This window comes from Melozone crissalis, unplaced genomic scaffold (assembly GCF_028551555.1).
Source record: "Melozone crissalis strain CALT ecotype California unplaced genomic scaffold, PUWL_Pcris_2 ptg000006l_1, whole genome shotgun sequence".
In the NCBI taxonomy this organism is placed as follows: domain Eukaryota; kingdom Metazoa; phylum Chordata; class Aves; order Passeriformes; family Passerellidae; genus Melozone; species Melozone crissalis.
In genome coordinates, this window is record NW_026535784.1 from 38,581,746 (window position 1) to 38,597,524 (window position 15,779).

The 15,779-nt window shown below is 48.2% G+C and overlaps 2 protein-coding genes across 2 annotated transcripts; both read right to left on the bottom strand.

Moving 5' to 3' along the window:
- Positions 1–1,848: 1,848 nt before the first annotated feature.
- Positions 1,849–5,755, bottom strand: LOC128950639 (alcohol dehydrogenase 1-like). Its single transcript, XM_054295518.1, has 9 exons — positions 5,738–5,755; positions 4,771–4,869; positions 4,175–4,316; positions 3,984–4,071; positions 3,664–3,883; positions 3,279–3,539; positions 2,854–2,989; positions 2,398–2,536; positions 1,849–1,987 (listed from the first exon to the last, which is right to left on the bottom strand). Exons 1-9 carry the CDS (start codon positions 5,753–5,755, stop codon positions 1,963–1,965), a joined length of 1,128 nt encoding a protein of 375 aa, XP_054151493.1. The 3' UTR covers positions 1,849–1,962.
- Positions 5,756–9,402: 3,647 nt separating this feature from the next.
- On the bottom strand, positions 9,403–12,754 carry LOC128950643 (alcohol dehydrogenase 1-like). The gene is made up of 9 exons (XM_054295522.1): positions 12,737–12,754; positions 12,260–12,358; positions 11,664–11,805; positions 11,473–11,560; positions 11,140–11,359; positions 10,755–11,015; positions 10,330–10,465; positions 9,874–10,012; positions 9,403–9,463 (listed from the first exon to the last, which is right to left on the bottom strand). Exons 1-9 carry the CDS (start codon positions 12,752–12,754, stop codon positions 9,439–9,441), a joined length of 1,128 nt encoding a protein of 375 aa, XP_054151497.1. The 3' UTR covers positions 9,403–9,438.
- Between the last annotated feature and the right edge of the window lie 3,025 nt (positions 12,755–15,779).

A 15,779-nucleotide genomic window follows, 5' to 3' on the forward strand; every position in this document is an offset into this window, starting at 1 on the left:
TCCCAAATTTCTTAATTTTCTTTGTTTTCTCCTCCAATTCCAATTCCTTTGACGGTGTCTCCATTCCAGCGTGTTTGTAAGTCCTTCTTTTCTCTTTTGGCCTTCAGCAGGGATTAATTTTGGAAGGCTTTGCTGCATGTACCTGCACTTGATGGCATATGGCCTGCGTTTTGAAGGCTTTGATTTAGGGAAAGATTTTTTCTTTGTTTTTTTTTTTTAAGTATCCATGCCATGTCCCTCCTTTCTTCCCCTGCAAGCTGTGTCTTTGTCCTTGACTTTTTCCCCTGCTTTTGCAACATCTGTGAGCTTAGTTTTGGCATGTTTTGGTCCTTTGCAATGCAGCTCCTTTCCTCACAGACCATTTTTTGAAGACACTAAAACTCCCGATTTTCTGGTTTTTTGGGTTTTTTCAATTGCATTTCATTTGATCTTCTCTTCTTTCCAGAGTGTTTGTAAGCCTTTCCTTTTTTTTTTTAGTATCCATGCTATGTCCCTCATATCTTCCCCTCCAAGTTTTGTCTTCCTCCTTGATTTTTTTCTCCTGGTTTTGCAATATCTGTGAGGTTTCTATGGTCCTGGTTTTGTCCTTTGCATGCAGCTCAATTCCTCACAAACCATTTTTAAGGCACTAAATCTCTTTATTTTCTGGGTTTGTGGGTTTTTTTCAATTGCATTTTATTTGATCCTATCCCCATTCCAGAGTGTTCGTAGGCATTTCTTTTCTCTTTTGCAAGGTACTGTTTCCATTTGCGAAAGGAAATAAAACGGGATCTTTTGAGACAGAAAAGAAGGGCTTACAAACCCTCTAGGATGGAGATAGGATCAAATGAAATGCTTTTGAAAAGGCCAGATAATCAGGAGATTTGGTGCTTTCAAAAAATGGTCTGTGAGGAATTGAGGTGCTGTGTAAAGGACTTAAACAGGCCAAAACTAAACATACAGATATTGCAAAAGCAGGGGAAGAGATTAAGGAGGAAGACACAGCTTGGAGGGGAAGATATGAGGGACATGGCATAGATACGTAAAAAAAACCTTAAAAAGTCTTTCCCAAAGTCAAAGCCCTCAATAGGCATGGCATGAGGTAGTAAAAATTCGTGGACAGGATGGAATTTGTTTACCTTTGATAACTCATTTGTGTGTCCATGATATTCTATGTGATTGCTGATTGTGCTAAGAGGTTTCCAGAAGTTCAAAGGGCTGTGGGATGTGATAAGAGTTGCACAAAAGAGGTCAAAAGGCACAGTAATGTTATGGGTCCAATGTCAGAAACTGATGGAAGGATCTGTTTAGCAGAATGACAATTTGGAGTGATAAGCCTGTTCTTTGGCGAATATTTTTCAGAGTTGTACAGTAATATACCGTGGTACTTGGTGTGGAAAATATATTAAAAGTACAATAACATTTGCCAAAAATGAAACAGCATCCATGGAAGCTCTATGAGTGTTACATCATTATAGGAGAGTTATCTACTGCTTTCTATAATATGCTTCAGAGCAGCAGCAGCAGGGGTGGTTTCCCTGCTGGGCTTTGCTGGAGGCTGCAGCATTCACCCAGCTGGGACAGGGGCAGAGAGGAGCAGGCCCAGTTCTCTGAGGGAGATGAAGGTGGGGGCAGCAGCAGAGGAGGGGCACAGGCTGTTCCTCACTGCTGAGAACAAGGGTGGGGTGGAAGGGATGTGATGTGAGGGGGAGCTCCCCCTGTCCTCTGGAAACACTTTTGATTGAGTGCACTGCATGGGACGAGTTGGACAGTAAACCTTTATTAGTAAAAGCATTTTCCTGGGAGAGACATCCTTCCATGTCCTGTCTGGGCACAGCAGGACCAGCAGTGACAGCAGCACAGGTGAGTTCCTCATTCTCTTCTCCTGGTGCCCCACAAGGGGAGGTGCTGGGTGAGAAGGGCCCGGGCCAGGAGAGCACCTGCTGCGCTGGTCCCTCCGCTCGGCTTCCTAGGCCGCATCCCTCAGAAGAGCAGGACAGTGCGGATACTGAAACGTGGAAGGGAAGGGAGGCTTGGCTGCAGCTCAGGAGCAGGCAGTGTGGCAGGCAGGTGTGCCTGGGGACCGGCCACCTTCTCTGCCATCCAGCCTCTTCCTGACTGAGCTGCATGAGGCGTGCAGCAGTGGGGCAGCCTTCAAATCCCTGCTGAGGGGAGCCCCTCACGGGATAAGGCCACAGGATCTGTGCTGAGCTGAACCGTGAGCAGGAGGGTTCCCTGTGCTGAACATGGGCTCTTCCCTTGGGGCTGTGGCAGATCTTGCCAGCACTCAGCTGGGAGGCCCTGCTTCCTCAAGAGGCTCAGGTGCTCTTTGGGAAGCCAGTGTTGCATGCTCTGCCTGTTGGAATTTTAGGAGGAGGTGCTGAGGTTTGCTGAACCTCCTGCTGGTCAGGGTCTCACCTTTTTCCTGCACGTAGCAACTCAAATCCCTCGTTTACTTTAGCGAATGGCAGCGTGTGCGTGATCAGCAAGTCCGAATTGAATTTCTTTTCCAAGTAGCCGGAAACTAATTTGGGGATACATTCTCTCGTCTTCCAGCCTAGAAACAGGAGAGAGCAGCTGCATGAATATTGGGAGAAAGGCTCTTTTGGTATGGTAGTGTTACTGTCAGGGTCAGGACTAGTGACCAGTGCTGGTGCCACACCCTTGTGAGATGTTTTCTGCTCTTTGGGATGAGTGGGTTACTGTGTGACTCAGGTGGAGGATTATTTGCTTGTCTAATGCTAATATTCAATACAGGCAATGCAGTGCTCCTCTTTAGTTGTCTTTTGCTTGAAAACCCTCTTTTCCTATGGATTGTCAACTGCCAAGAAAGAAAAAGGTGAATTGTTTAGAGTGCCTTCTGAAGTACAATACCTCCAACCAAAGTCCCTTTCCATGTACGCCCAGTCAGCAGAAGTGTGGGATCGATGGAAATCTCTGAACCAGCATCCACTTCTCCAACCATCACAAAGACACCAGTGCTCATATTGCAGGAAGCCAAGGCAGCAATCTGATGGGACAGGCAGGAGAATGAGAGAGAGCCCTTATGGGTTAGTCAGGGGAGTTCTCTTTTTGTGCAATCTCCTGCTCCTCCCTGGGAATCAGAAAACATGTATGTCCTCTTGTGGAGCACACCTGGAGAGTGTGGGGCTTTTTTTAAGATTCATGCTGTTTTCTCTCATAAACATATGGCCAGCGCTGCAGGCAGCCTGTGAGGATCTTCCCATGGGGGTCAATTTTGCCCTGAGAGGAGCCTGTGATGATCTGGGAGGGAGGACAGGTGCTCAAGTGCCACCTACCATGGTGTCCTTGTGCCCGAAGGCCTCAAAGGAGTAGTCCACGCCCTGCCCGGTCATCTCAGTGATCACCTCCTGGATGGGCTTCTGGAAGTCTCGAGGGTTGATGCAGTCGGTGGCTCCCAGCTCCTTGGCCTTGGCAAACTTGTCCTTGTTGATGTCCACGGCAATGATGCGGGAAGCTCCAGCTGCCTTGCAGCCCATGACAATAGAGAGGCCAATTCCTCCAAGGCCAAAAACAGCACAGGTGGAGCCTGGTTTTACCTGCACAGATGGGAGTCTGTGAGTCTCCAGCAGCAAGAGCAGGAGGAGGAGAAGGTTTCTTTTGCACAGGATTGATGAGCATGTGAGGGTGACCCTGGGGTGCTAAACACGCCTGAACACCAACCTTGGCTGTGTTGATGGCAGCCCCATAGCCTGTGGAAAACCCACAGCCAAACAAGCAGACTTTGTCTAGAGGTGCTGCAGCATCTATCTTGGCAACAGTGTATTCTGGGACCACGGTGTATTCTGCAAAGGCACTGACCCACAGGAAGTGATGGATCTGCTTCCCTTTGCATGAGAAGCGGCTGGTCTTGTCCGGCAGCAGGTTTTGTGGTTCAGAGAAACTGTGGAGGAGATGTAAGTATTTGTATTTGATTGAGTGAAGCTCTGATTTGTCATAAAGTCCATCCCATGTAGTTGAAGGGGAAGGCAAAGTAAACTTACTGGGACTTCTGGCAATAATTGGATTCAGGATTCCGGCAGAAGCTGCATTCCCCACACTGAGGGTGGCAAAGTGGGATCACTTTGTCACCTGGAAGAATGCAATATCCCATGTTATGTGGGTCTAAGGATTCTGCCTGTGTGAGAGCTGTTTCCTGGGCATGTGATTTTTTGTGTGTGTGTATGTCAGTTACCTGGTTTCACAGAGGTCACTCCTTCTCCAACGCTTTCCACAATTCCAGCTCCTTCATGGCCGGGGATAACTGGGAATTCTGCGTTGGGAAAGCAGCCTTGCAGAAGGTGATCATCTGTGCCACAGATGCCTGTGGCCACAAGCTATTTGGAGAGGAACAAGCAGATGTCCTGGCCTCTGTCTAACTCAGTTTGTGGAAGCAATTTTCCCAGGGGTGTTATGACGCCCCTCAGTCAGTGCTGGCACTCTATGGCAGCACACTGAGCCCAGGCTGGGCTTTCCCCTTCTCACTCTGAATGCTCCATGTGGCTTTCCTCTGCACTGAGCTTGAGGTGGAAGAGGAGGAGAGGCCACAGTGTGGACACCAGAGCCCTGTCCAGCAGAGCAAGGGCTGGAGACAGGAATTCCTATGTGACAGCTTAGACAAGACTTAGTCCAAAAAGGAGCCCCTGGCAGATGGTGCATTTGAGCCAAGGCAGCTCTGGGCAATGAAAGCCTCTTGGAGAATACAGATCCCTGAGTTTTACTGAAGGTATAACCACAAGAAGAGCAATTCCCACAAGGAAGGAAGAAAAAGTTATTGAGATGTATTTTTACCTTGATCCGGACTTCCCCTGCCTTTGGGGGTGCAACTTCCACCTCCTCAACAGAGAGTTTGCCTGGGGCCCAGGCAACAGCAGCCCTGCACCTGATAACCTGGAAACAACCAAGAGGAATTCATTGCATGGGAGCGTTTGCCTTTAGCACACGGTTGGGGGAAGTCATCCTGCAATCACCTAAACCCGAGGTGCTCAAACCTGGTGATGCTCAACTGCACGTGAAACCACGTGCTGCCCAGTGAACACTGGCCTGGTTTAGCGTCTGAGGAAACCCCATTTGTGGTTTGTGACACAAAGAGTGTCAGGTGTATCCTTCGAAAGCTGCTGGGTTCTGATGGCTTTGGTAGAGTTTTCATAATATCCCCATGTGTTACTGGCCAGACTGTGCTGCCGTGAGCCCTGCAGACCCTACCTGATGGAAATGCCAATGGAGAGATTTGATGTCAGCCTTGTTACACACTGGGCTGAAGGTGAGAGAGAGGGACTATGGAATTGTCCCCATCTGATGGGCACCTGGATACTTTATTTCCTTTAGCAAGTTTTGATTTGCGTGTGACATGGCACAAACCCTTCCCCGATCAACTCAAAGCAGTTTGGCATCAGCAAGATGGGGCTTGCAGCCTGGAAAGGCTATTGCCATGGACAAGGCTGAGTGCAGGAGGTGAGCGGCTGAAGAGGGCATCACTGAAGAGCCGCGTTTGCTGCCAGAGCAGAGCACAGGGTGGGATTGAGCAGGAGGGTGCTTTTCAGGGCAGCACAATTGCAAATTTTGTCTCCTGAGCAGCCGGGCAGGATAGAGTGGGAATGAAGAGTCTGCTGAAATTCTCAGGGGTTTGGGAGAGGAGGGAGAGTAAGGTCGGAGGAAAGAGGGCACACGGAGTGGTGTGCAGGCTGAGCCTTCTGCAGCGGATTTGGCCAAGAGCAGGGCACGTGGGAAAGGAGGGTGGGAAATGCCTTGTCCTTACTTTTCCCGCAGTGGCCATGTGGTCTTAGCGGAGCCGTGTCTGTCGCTGCGGCAGGCTGGAGGGAAGCTGCTGCCCGGGCGTGCTGCAGGATCCGCCAGGCGGTGAGCGGGAGCCGTCCCGGCGCGGCACCGTCTCTGGAGAGCGCTGGTTAATGCGTGTCGGGGGCTGGATGCTGCGCAGGGAGTGCTGAGGGGAGGAGCTGGATAGCGGCAGGGAGATGGATGGGGCAGAAGTCCTCCAGGGAGCCTTTTATCAGTGACTCTGCCCTTGGGTCATTGCCAGCCCTCCCTGCCTGAAAGGCTCAGAGAGCTCAGAAAGGTTGGGTTATTCCTTCCAGATGATTGTGGCAGGTGTGGAGGGAGGAGATCTGTGTCTCTGCTGGGGCTTCCTTGGCATCCCCTTTTTGCCCGGTTGGAGCAGTTGACCTGGTGGCCATTTACACCACAATATTTGCAAAGAGGTTAAAAATTAAAAAAAGATCCAGTTACAGGCAGTGAAGACATTGTGTGGATGACAAAGACACATTGCTGTCTGGGTTGAAGCTTTACTGTCTGTGGTATTGGAGCTATTTTCACCACAGCAGTAAGGGGAACGTCTGTCAAGAAAGGAATTTTTTTTCCAAGGACACGTTTGCTTCACTCCAGGGTAGCCAGGTTTGTTGGTTCACATCCCCTGGGCTCTTCAGGTTCCCCCAGAGCTGTTTTCTGCTGAGGCATTGGAAAAGGTGATGTGTAGGAGAAACAGGATGAGCGAGAGCTTGTTGGAAGACCAGGCTAAGATGTGCACTGTGTGTGTTTGGGAACTGTTTCTGTGTTTGGGAAGAGGTCAGCCCCACGTTTACACATTCAGTGGAGTGCCTGCAGAGGTTTGTGTTGGTGCTTTGATTCCCATTCTGTCTTCTGCATTGCCCAAAGGCTGGAAAGCAATTCCAGAGGACGAGAGCTCTATGGCAGATAGCCCATAGGGTTGGCAGTGTTTGAAGTTGAAACCAACAAATTGCAAAAGTCCTGTAACAAATAAGGAATTCATTCACCTGCTTCCTAGATAGCATTCCATACAGATGGCTTATGATCTCATCTCACACCTAAGGACATAAATGTGCTACTTGTGCTGGCACTTCATGGCTCTGAAGACATGTCCAGTGTCTGCTGTTGAGTGGATAATCTACACAATAGTTGTAAAAAGATCTTTCAAATATGTACTGTTATTTTTCCTTAAAACATCCATGTGATGCTCTAGTTCCCCGGACTTGCAAACCCACCACTGATGTGTAATGAGAATTTCTGTCTGCCCTGCTTGCAGTTGTTAAGGGTCATGGGGAGCTGACACCTCTGCAAAACATTTGGAATGTATGTAATTATTGTAGGGAGCTGATACTGAGATCCTCTTGCTATGCAGTTTTTTTGTATCTGTTTGAGACAGGAGATTGTAGTTGTTTTTGTCTTATCCAGGTAATAGAGGGAAATAAGATCAAACTTGTATGTCAGCAGGCATGGATTTAATGATTAACTTTTCAATGGCCAATCCTGTGTATCTACATTCTAAATAATTGCTATCCTGACTTGCTTTATGTAGTCATGTATTTGATAAGCTTTAAGAGCTGATCTGTGAGGTCAGATGCCCTTACGCACAGGCACAGACCTCAAGGTGTTTGTCTTCATCTTGGTAGTCAGTTTTGTGTCCCCCTCTTTATGTTCTGGTTGTTTGCTGCCTGTATCAAAGAGGTGGAAAGACGGTAGAATATTTGACAGAAATCTCTGTGGAACGTATGCTGAAACGCAGTTATGAGGGCTAAGTACAAATCTTATCTTTCCTGGTGCCAGCATCAGGTTTCTGTAATTTTTAATTACAAGTCAGAGCCTGATATGAGTTCCCTTATTAATGACCCAGCATTACATTTCTGTTCAGTGTAAGTGGGCACCCGTTTCAGAGACAATTTTTGCATTCTACAAGGTGAAGGACAAACTAGACCATACCCTGGAAGATTTGTTAGCAGTATTAATAATTCCCTATTCTAAAAGACGCCCTGGTGCTTTAACTTCCATAAGAACAGAAATATTTTGCACCTCTTACAAAATGATAGTGGTCTGAGGCAAATGAGGTAAGGAAAGTGGGAGTTAGATTCACTCTGATATATTGTACCTAGCAGAGATATAGAAAACAATTCTGACAAAGATCTATTAAAATGAGCAATTGATTGAGTTCATCCTAGTGGAGGAGAATGGCTAGGGAAGAAATGTTAAAATAGAGAACAGGACTCTTGGAACAATTGCTGATTTTGAGTCCATGCTATCATAGATATTCCATAGAATGATGGAATATCTCAACTTGGGGGGGACCCATTAGGACCATAGCCTTGCCTTTCTGTTTTCTTTTCTTTTTTTTGCTCAGAAAAATTTCCTTTGTGGGACTAGGTGTGATCATATTACATCCTCCATGATTTCATTCTGCAATTACATTGCCAAGGAGGAACTTGACTTTATGATTTCTGATAGCCTAGGAATAGCACCTCTAGCAAGCCCATGATGGGACACAAATGCATATGTAATGTCTCTTCCCCATTACAGTCTGTACATTTCTCTGAGGTTGTTTCAAGATGTAAGCTAGAGCAGGAGAAAAGCCTCCATTCTAAGATCAGGATCTAAAGAGGACAAATAAGAATGAAGGAAGGAAAAATGAGGAGGGAATAGTACAGAGCACAGTGATGGGTCTATAGTAGATGCCCATGCTGACATCCACGTTATTTGTCTGCCCCTTGATTCTCACCCAGAGGCTCTCAACTGTGTCATTACAGCTGCATACATTCCAACCCTTCTATTCCATGCAGTGTCATCCACCTGCCTCTTCTGCCCTGCCTTTCCCTCCTGAAGAGCCTGTAACCATCCAACCATCCCAGGGCACTCCAATCACAGGACTTGTCCCACCAGTTTCACTTATGCCAACGATATCAAGTCTCTGGCACCTGGCAAAAGTTTCCAGGTCACCATTGCTTGTTCCTCAAACTGCATTCATTGGTATAGAAACATTTTCACGAGTGGTGTTTTGTAACCAACACTTATCAAGCAGATTGAGGGGTTCCCTTCCTGCTCCTTTCCTCACGCTTTGGCACACAATGCCACTGTTCATCACTGGCCAGCCTGGTATTCTCCCATTCCCCTTCCCAGACTAGTTTAAAGCTCTGTCAAGCAGCCATGCTAGCTCCTGTGCTAGAACTCCTTCTCCCCTCTGAGGACACCTCATCCTGTCAGGTGTCTGTATACGAGGTGGTGAACGGATCACCCCACAGTCAAATACCCAGTATTTTTGTTTTGCTTGCACCAGCCTTGGAGCCATGCATGGACCCCAAGGATCGGCCTATTCCTACCAGTATAATTCCTTGTTGCCGACAGGTCAAGGAAATCACTACCAGTGTTCCTGATCTATCAACCAATTGTCCCAAGGCCCTGGAGGCTCTATTGATGGAGTGCACAGTATCAGATGAGTTGGTTTAAAAACCTTTATTAGTAAAAGCATTTTCCTGGGAGAGACATCCTTTCATGTCCTGTCTGGGCACAGCAGGACCAGCAGTGACAGCAGCACAGGTGAGTTCCTCATTCTCTTCTCCTGGTGCCCCTCAGAGGGAGGTGCTGGGTGAGAAGGGCCCGGGCCAGGAGAGCACCTGCTGCGCTGGTCCCTCCGCTCGGCTTCCATGGCCGCGTCCCTCAGAAGAGCAGGACAGTGCGGATACTGAAACGTGGAAGGGAAGGGAGGCTTGGCTGCAGCTCAGGAGCAGGCAGTGTGGCAGGCAGGTGTGCCTGGGGACCGGCCACCTTCTCTGCCATCCAGCCTCTTCCTGACTGAGCTGCATGAGGCGTGCAGCAGCGGGGCCGCCTTCAAATCCCTGCTGAGGGGAGCCCCTCACGGGATAAGGCCACAGGATCTGTGCTGAGCTGAACCGTGAGCAGGAGGGTTCCCTGTGCTGAACATGGGCTCTTCCCTTGGGGCTGTGGCAGATCTTGCCAGCACTCAGCTGGGAGGCCCTGCTTCCTCAAAAGGCTCAGGTGCTCTTTGGGAAGCCAGTGTTGCATGCTCTGCCTGTTGGAACTTTAGGAGGAGGTGCTGAGGTTTGCTGAACCTCCTGCTGGTCAGGGTCTCACCTTTTTCCTGCACGTAGCAACTCAAATCCCTCGTTCACTTTAGCGAATGGCAGCGTGTGCGTGATCAGCAAGTCCGAATTGAATTTCTTCTCCAAGTAGCCAGAAACTAATTTGGGGATGCATTCTCTGGTCTTCCAGCCTAGAAAAAGGAGAGAGCAGCTGCCTGAATAATGGGAGAAAGGCTCTTTTGGTACGGTAGTGTTACTGTCAGGGTCAGGACTAGTGACCAGTGCTGGTGCCACACCCTTGTGAGATGTTTTCTGCTCTTTGGGATGAGTGGGTTACTGTGTGACACAGGTGGAGAATTATTTGCTTGTCTAATGCTAATGTTCAATACCGGCAATGCAGTGCTCCTCTTTAGTTGTCTTTTACTTGAAAACCCTCTTTTCCTATGGATTGTCAACTGCCAAGAAAGAAAAAGGTGAATAATTTAGAGTGCCTTCTGAAGTACAATACCTCCAACCAAAGTCCCTTTCCATGTACGCCCAGTCAGCAGAAGTGTGGGATCGATGGAAATCTCTGAACCAGCATCCACTTCTCCAACCATCACAAAGACACCAGTGCTCATATTGCAGGAAGCCAAGGCAGCAATCTGATGGGACAGACAGGAGAATGAGAGAGAGCCCTTATCGGTCAGTCAGGGGAGTGCTCTTTTTGTGCAATCTCCTGCTCCTCCCTGGGAATCTGAAAACATGCATGTCCCCTTTTGGAGCACACCTGGAGAGCATGGGGCTTTTTTAAAGATTCCTGCTGTTTTCTCTCACAAACACATGCCCAGCAGTGCAGGCAGCCTGTGAGGATCTTCCCATGGGGGTCAATTTTGCCCTGAGAGGAGCCTGTGATGATCTGGGAGGGAGGACAGGTGCTCAAGTGCCACCTACCATGGTGTCCTTGTGCCCGAAGGCCTCAAAGGAGTAGTCCACGCCGTGCCCGGTCATCTCAGTGATCACCTCCTGGATGGGCTTCTGGAAGTCTCGAGGGTTGATGCAGTCGGTGGCTCCCAGCTCCTTGGCCTTGGCAAACTTGTCCTTGTTGATGTCCACGGCAATGATGCGGGAAGCTCCAGCTGCCTTGCAGCCCATGACAATAGAGAGGCCAATTCCTCCAAGGCCAAAAACAGCACAGGTGGAGCCTGGTTTTACCTGCACAGATGGGAGTCTGTGAGTCTCCAGCAGCAAGAGCAGGAGGAGGAGAAAGTTTTGTTTGCACAGGATTGATGAGCATGTGAGGGTGACCCTGGGGTGCTAAACACGCCTGAACACCAACCTTGGCTGTGTTGATGGCAGCCCCATAGCCTGTGGGAAATCCACAGCCAAACAAGCAGACTTTGTCTAGAGGTGCTGCAGCATCTATCTTGGCAACAGTGTATTCTGGGACCACGGTGTATTCTGCAAAGGCACTGACCCACAGGAAGTGATGGATCTGCTTCCCTTTGCAAGAGAAGCGGCTGGTCTTGTCCGGCAGCAGGTTTTGTGGTTCAGAGAAACTGTGGAGGAGATGCAAGTATTTGTATTTGATTGACTGAAGCACTGATGGAGGTGGCATATTTGTCATAAAGTCCATCCCATGTAGTTGAAGGGGAAGGCAAAGTAAACTTACTGGGACTTCTGGCAGTAATTGGATTCAGGATTCCGGCAGAAGCTGCATTCCCCACACTGAGGGACGCCAACTAAGATCACTTTGTCACCTGGAAGAATGCAATATCCCATGTTATGTGGGTCTAAGGATTCTGCCTGTGTGAGAGCTGTTTCCTGGGCATGTGATGTTTTTTGTGTGTGTGTGTCAGTTACCTGGTTTCACAGAGGTCACTCCTTCTCCAATGCTTTCCACAATTCCAGCTCCTTCATGGCCAGGGATAACTGGGAATTCTGCGTTGGGAAAGCAGCCTTGCAGAACGTGATCATCTGTGCCACAGATACCTGTGGCCACAAGCTATTTGGAGAGGAACAAGCAGATGTCCTGGCCTCTGTCTAACTCAGTTTGTGGAAGCAATTTTCCCAGGGGTGTTATGATGCCCCTCAATCAGTGCTGGCACTCTATGGCAGCACACTGAGCCCAGGCTGGGCTTTCCCCTTCTCACTCTGAATGCTCCATGTGGCTTTCCTCTGCACTGAGCTTGAGGTGGAAGAGGAGGAGAGGCCACAGTGTGGACACCAGAGCCCTGTCCAGCAGAGCAAGGGCTGGAGACAGGAATTCCACTGTGACAGCTTAGACAAGAATTAGTCCAAAAAGGAGCCCCTGGCAGATGGTGCATTTGAGCCAAGGCAGCTCTGGGCAATGAAAGCCTCTTGGAGAATACAGATCCCTGAGTTTTACTGAAGGTATAACCACAAGAAGAGCAATTCCCACAAGGAATGAAGAAAAAGTTATTGAGATGTATTTTTACCTTGATCCGGACTTCCCCTGCCTTTGGGGGTGCAACTTCCACCTCCTCAACAGAGAGTTTGCCCGGGGCCCAGGCAACAGCAGCCCTGCACCTGATAACCTGGAAACAACCAAGAGGAATTCATTGCATGGGAATGTGTGCCTTTAGCACACGGTTGGGGGAAGTCATCCTGCAATCACCTAAACCCGAGGTGCTCAAACCTGGTGATGCTCAGCTGCACCTGAAACCACGTGCAAATTTTGTCTCCTGAGCAGCCGAGCAGGACAGAGGGGGAATGCACTACTGAATGCAGGTCTGGACGTGTGCAATTGCCCGAGAGCAGAGTCTGGTGAAATTCTCAGGGGTTTGGGAGAGGAGGGAGAGTAAGGTCGGAGGAAAGAGGGCACACGGAGTGGTGTGCAGGCTGAGCCTTCTGCAGCGGATTTGGCCAAGAGCAGGGCACGTGGGAAAGGAGGGTGGGAAATGCCTTGTCCTTACTTTTCCCGCAGTGGCCATGAGGTCTTAGCGGAGCCGTGTCTGTCGCTGTGGCAGGCTGGAGGGAAGCTGCTGCCCGGGCGTGCTGCAGGATCCGCCAGGCGGTGAGCGGGAGCAGTCCCGGCGCGGCACCGTCTCTGGAGAGCGCTGGTTAATGCGTGTCGGGGGCTGGATGCTGCGCAGGGAGTGCTGAGGGGAGGAGCTGGACAGCGGCAGGGAGATGGATGGGGGCAGAAGTCCTCCAGGGAGCCTTTTATCAGTGACTCTGCCCTTGGGTCATTGCCAGCCCTCCCTGCCTGAAAGGCTCAGAGAATTCAGAAAGGTTGGATTATTCCTTCCAGATGATTGTGGCAGGTGTGGAGGGAGGAGATCTGTGTCTCTGCTGGGGCTTCCTTGGCATCCCCTTTTTGCCCGGTTGGAGCATCTGACCTGGTGGCCATTTACACCAGCATATTTGCAAAGAGGTTAAAAATTAAAAAATAAACAAAAACCAAATAGAAGCAGTGAATATGTGGTATGGATGACAAAGACACATTGCTGTCTGGGTTGAAGCTTTACTGTCTGTGGTATTGGAACTATTTTCACCTGAGCTGTAAGGGGAACGTCTGTCAAGAAAGGAATTTTTTTTCCACGGACACGTTTGCTTCACTCCAGTGTAACCAGGTTTGTAGGTAGGTTCACTCCACCCAGGCTTTTCAGGTTCCCCAGAGCTGTTTTCTGCTGAGGCATTGGACAAGTTGGTGTATTACAGGGAGTGGATGAGCGAGAGCTTGTTGGAGGGCCAGGCTGAGATGAGCAGCCCGAGTGTGATGTAACCCCCACAGTTAGAAAGGAATCTTCCTTCTGTGTGGCTGAAAAGACACTTTTGCAAGCCTAAGGCATGGGATAATTTCCTAGAAGACTGCCACTAATGACATAAACCCCCTTTTGCATCACTGAGCATTTAGAATGCTATAATGAGGAGAAGTTAGCTCTTTGGCTCTTGGGAATAATGATATAGGTATATATAGGTTTCTTTTTTCTTTTAAATCGAAAGACATCTGTTGACATTTGGATTAGCAAACGGGACTAGATAGGATCAGAAAAAAGTGTAACATTCATGAATGAGGAGGGCATTGCTCTGTAGACTCAAGCGTGGCACATTCGGCTCTATGGTAGATTCACACGTCCGTCACAAAATCACAGAATGGCCTTGGTTACGTGGGACCTTAAAGATCACGTTGTACCACCCCCCTGCCATGGGCAGGAACACCTCTCACTAGAGGAAGTTGCTCATAGCCACATCTGAGTGGCCTCAGATGCTGCCAGGGATGTGGCATCGGCCACTTCTCAGCCTGTTCCAGTGCCTCAGCACTGTCACAGTAAAGAATTTCCTCCTTATATCTGATCAAACTTGCTATATTTCATGCCTCTTATCCTAGCAGGGCACCCACCAGATGCTGTAGAAGAAGAATACAGTTCTTCTCCAGGATTTTCATGGGCTTTCCTGTGCCTTGCAGTGCTCTCTTCAGCCCCAAGGTGGGCTGATTTAAGTGCTCAGCCAAAACCAAAAATACTCTATACTCTGTAGGCTGTGCAGACAGACCCACTGTACAAAACTCCTGGGACACAGAGTAGTTGGCTTTGATTCCCATTCTGTCTTCTGCATTGCACAAGGGCTGGAAAGCAATTCCAGAGGACGAGTGCTCTATGGCAGATAGCCCATAGGGTTGGCAGTGTTTGAAGTTGAAACCAACAAATTGCAAAAGTCCTGTAACAAATAAGGAATTCATTCACCTGCTTCCTAGATAGCATTCCATACAGATGGCTTATGATCTCATCTCACACCTAAGGACATAAATGTGCTACTTGTGCTGGCACTTCATGGCTCTGAAGACATGTCCAGTGTCTGCTGTTGAGTGGATAATCTACACAATAGTTGTAAAAAGATCTTTCAAATATGTACTGTTATTTTTCCTTAAAACATCCATGTGATGCTCTAGTTCCCCGGACTTGCAAACCCACCACTGATGTGTAATGAGAATTTCTGTCTGCCCTGCTTGCAGTTGTTAAGGGTCATGGGGAGCTGGCACCTCTGCAAATCATTTGGAATGTATGTAATTATTGTAGGGAGCTGATACTGAGATCCTCTTGCTATGCAGTTTTTTTGTATCTGTTTGAGACAGGAGATTGTAGTTGTTTTTGTCTTATCCAGGTAATAGAGGGAAAATAAGATCAAACTTGTATGTCAGCAGGCATGGATTTAATGATTAACTTTTCAATGGCCAATCCTGTGTATCTACATTCTAAATAATTGCTGTCCTGACTTGCTGTATGTAGTCATGTATTTGATAAGCTTTAAGAGCTGATCTGTGAGGTCAGATGCCCTTACACACAGGCACAGACCTCAAGGCGTTTGTCTTCATCTTGGTAGTCAGTTTTGTGTCCCCCTCTTTATGTTCTGGTTGTTTGCTGCCTGTATCAAAGAGGTGGAAAGACGGTAGAATATTTGACAGAAATCTCTGTGGAACGTATGCTGAAACGCAGTTATGAGGGCTAAGTACAAATCTTATCTTTCCTGGTGCCAGCATCAGGTTTCTGTAATTTTTAATTACAAGTCAGAGCCTGATATGAGTTCCCTTATTAATGACCCAGCATTACATTTCTGTTCAGTGTAAGTGGGCACCTGTTTCAGAGACAATTTTTGCGTTCTACTGTGAAGGACAAACTAGACCATATCCTACAGGATTTGTTAGCAGTATTAATAATTCCCTATTCTAAAAGACGCCCTGGTGCTTTAACTTCCATAAGAACAGAAATATTTTGCACCTCTTACAAAATGATAGTGGTCTGAGGCAAATGAGGTAAGGAAAGTGGGAGTTAGATTCACTCTGATATATTGTACCTAGCAGAGATATAGAAAACAATTCTGACAAAGATCTATTAAAATGAGCAATTGATTGAGTTCATCCTAGTGGAGGAGAATGGCTAGGGAAGAAATGTTAAAATAGAGAACAGGACTCTTGGAACAATTGCTGATTTTGAGTCCGTGCTATCATAGATATTC

What these genes read in the sequence shown, in the direction of transcription:
- LOC128950639 (XM_054295518.1), bottom strand. An exon ending in CTGCCATCAACACAGCCAAG is followed by an intron (nt 3,540 to 3,663) that starts GTTGGTGTTCAG and finishes CCATCTGTGCAG; the next exon opens with GTAAAACCAGGCTCCACCTG. An exon ending in TTGCTACGTGCAGGAAAAAG is followed by an intron (nt 1,988 to 2,397) that starts GTGAGACCCTGA and finishes TCCACGTTTCAG; the next exon opens with TATCCGCACTGTCCTGCTCT.
- LOC128950643 (XM_054295522.1), bottom strand. An exon ending in CAGGGGAAGTCCGGATCAAG is followed by an intron (nt 11,806 to 12,259) that starts GTAAAAATACAT and finishes CTCTCCAAATAG; the next exon opens with CTTGTGGCCACAGGTATCTG. An exon ending in AATTACTGCCAGAAGTCCCA is followed by an intron (nt 11,360 to 11,472) that starts GTAAGTTTACTT and finishes TCTCCTCCACAG; the next exon opens with TTTCTCTGAACCACAAAACC.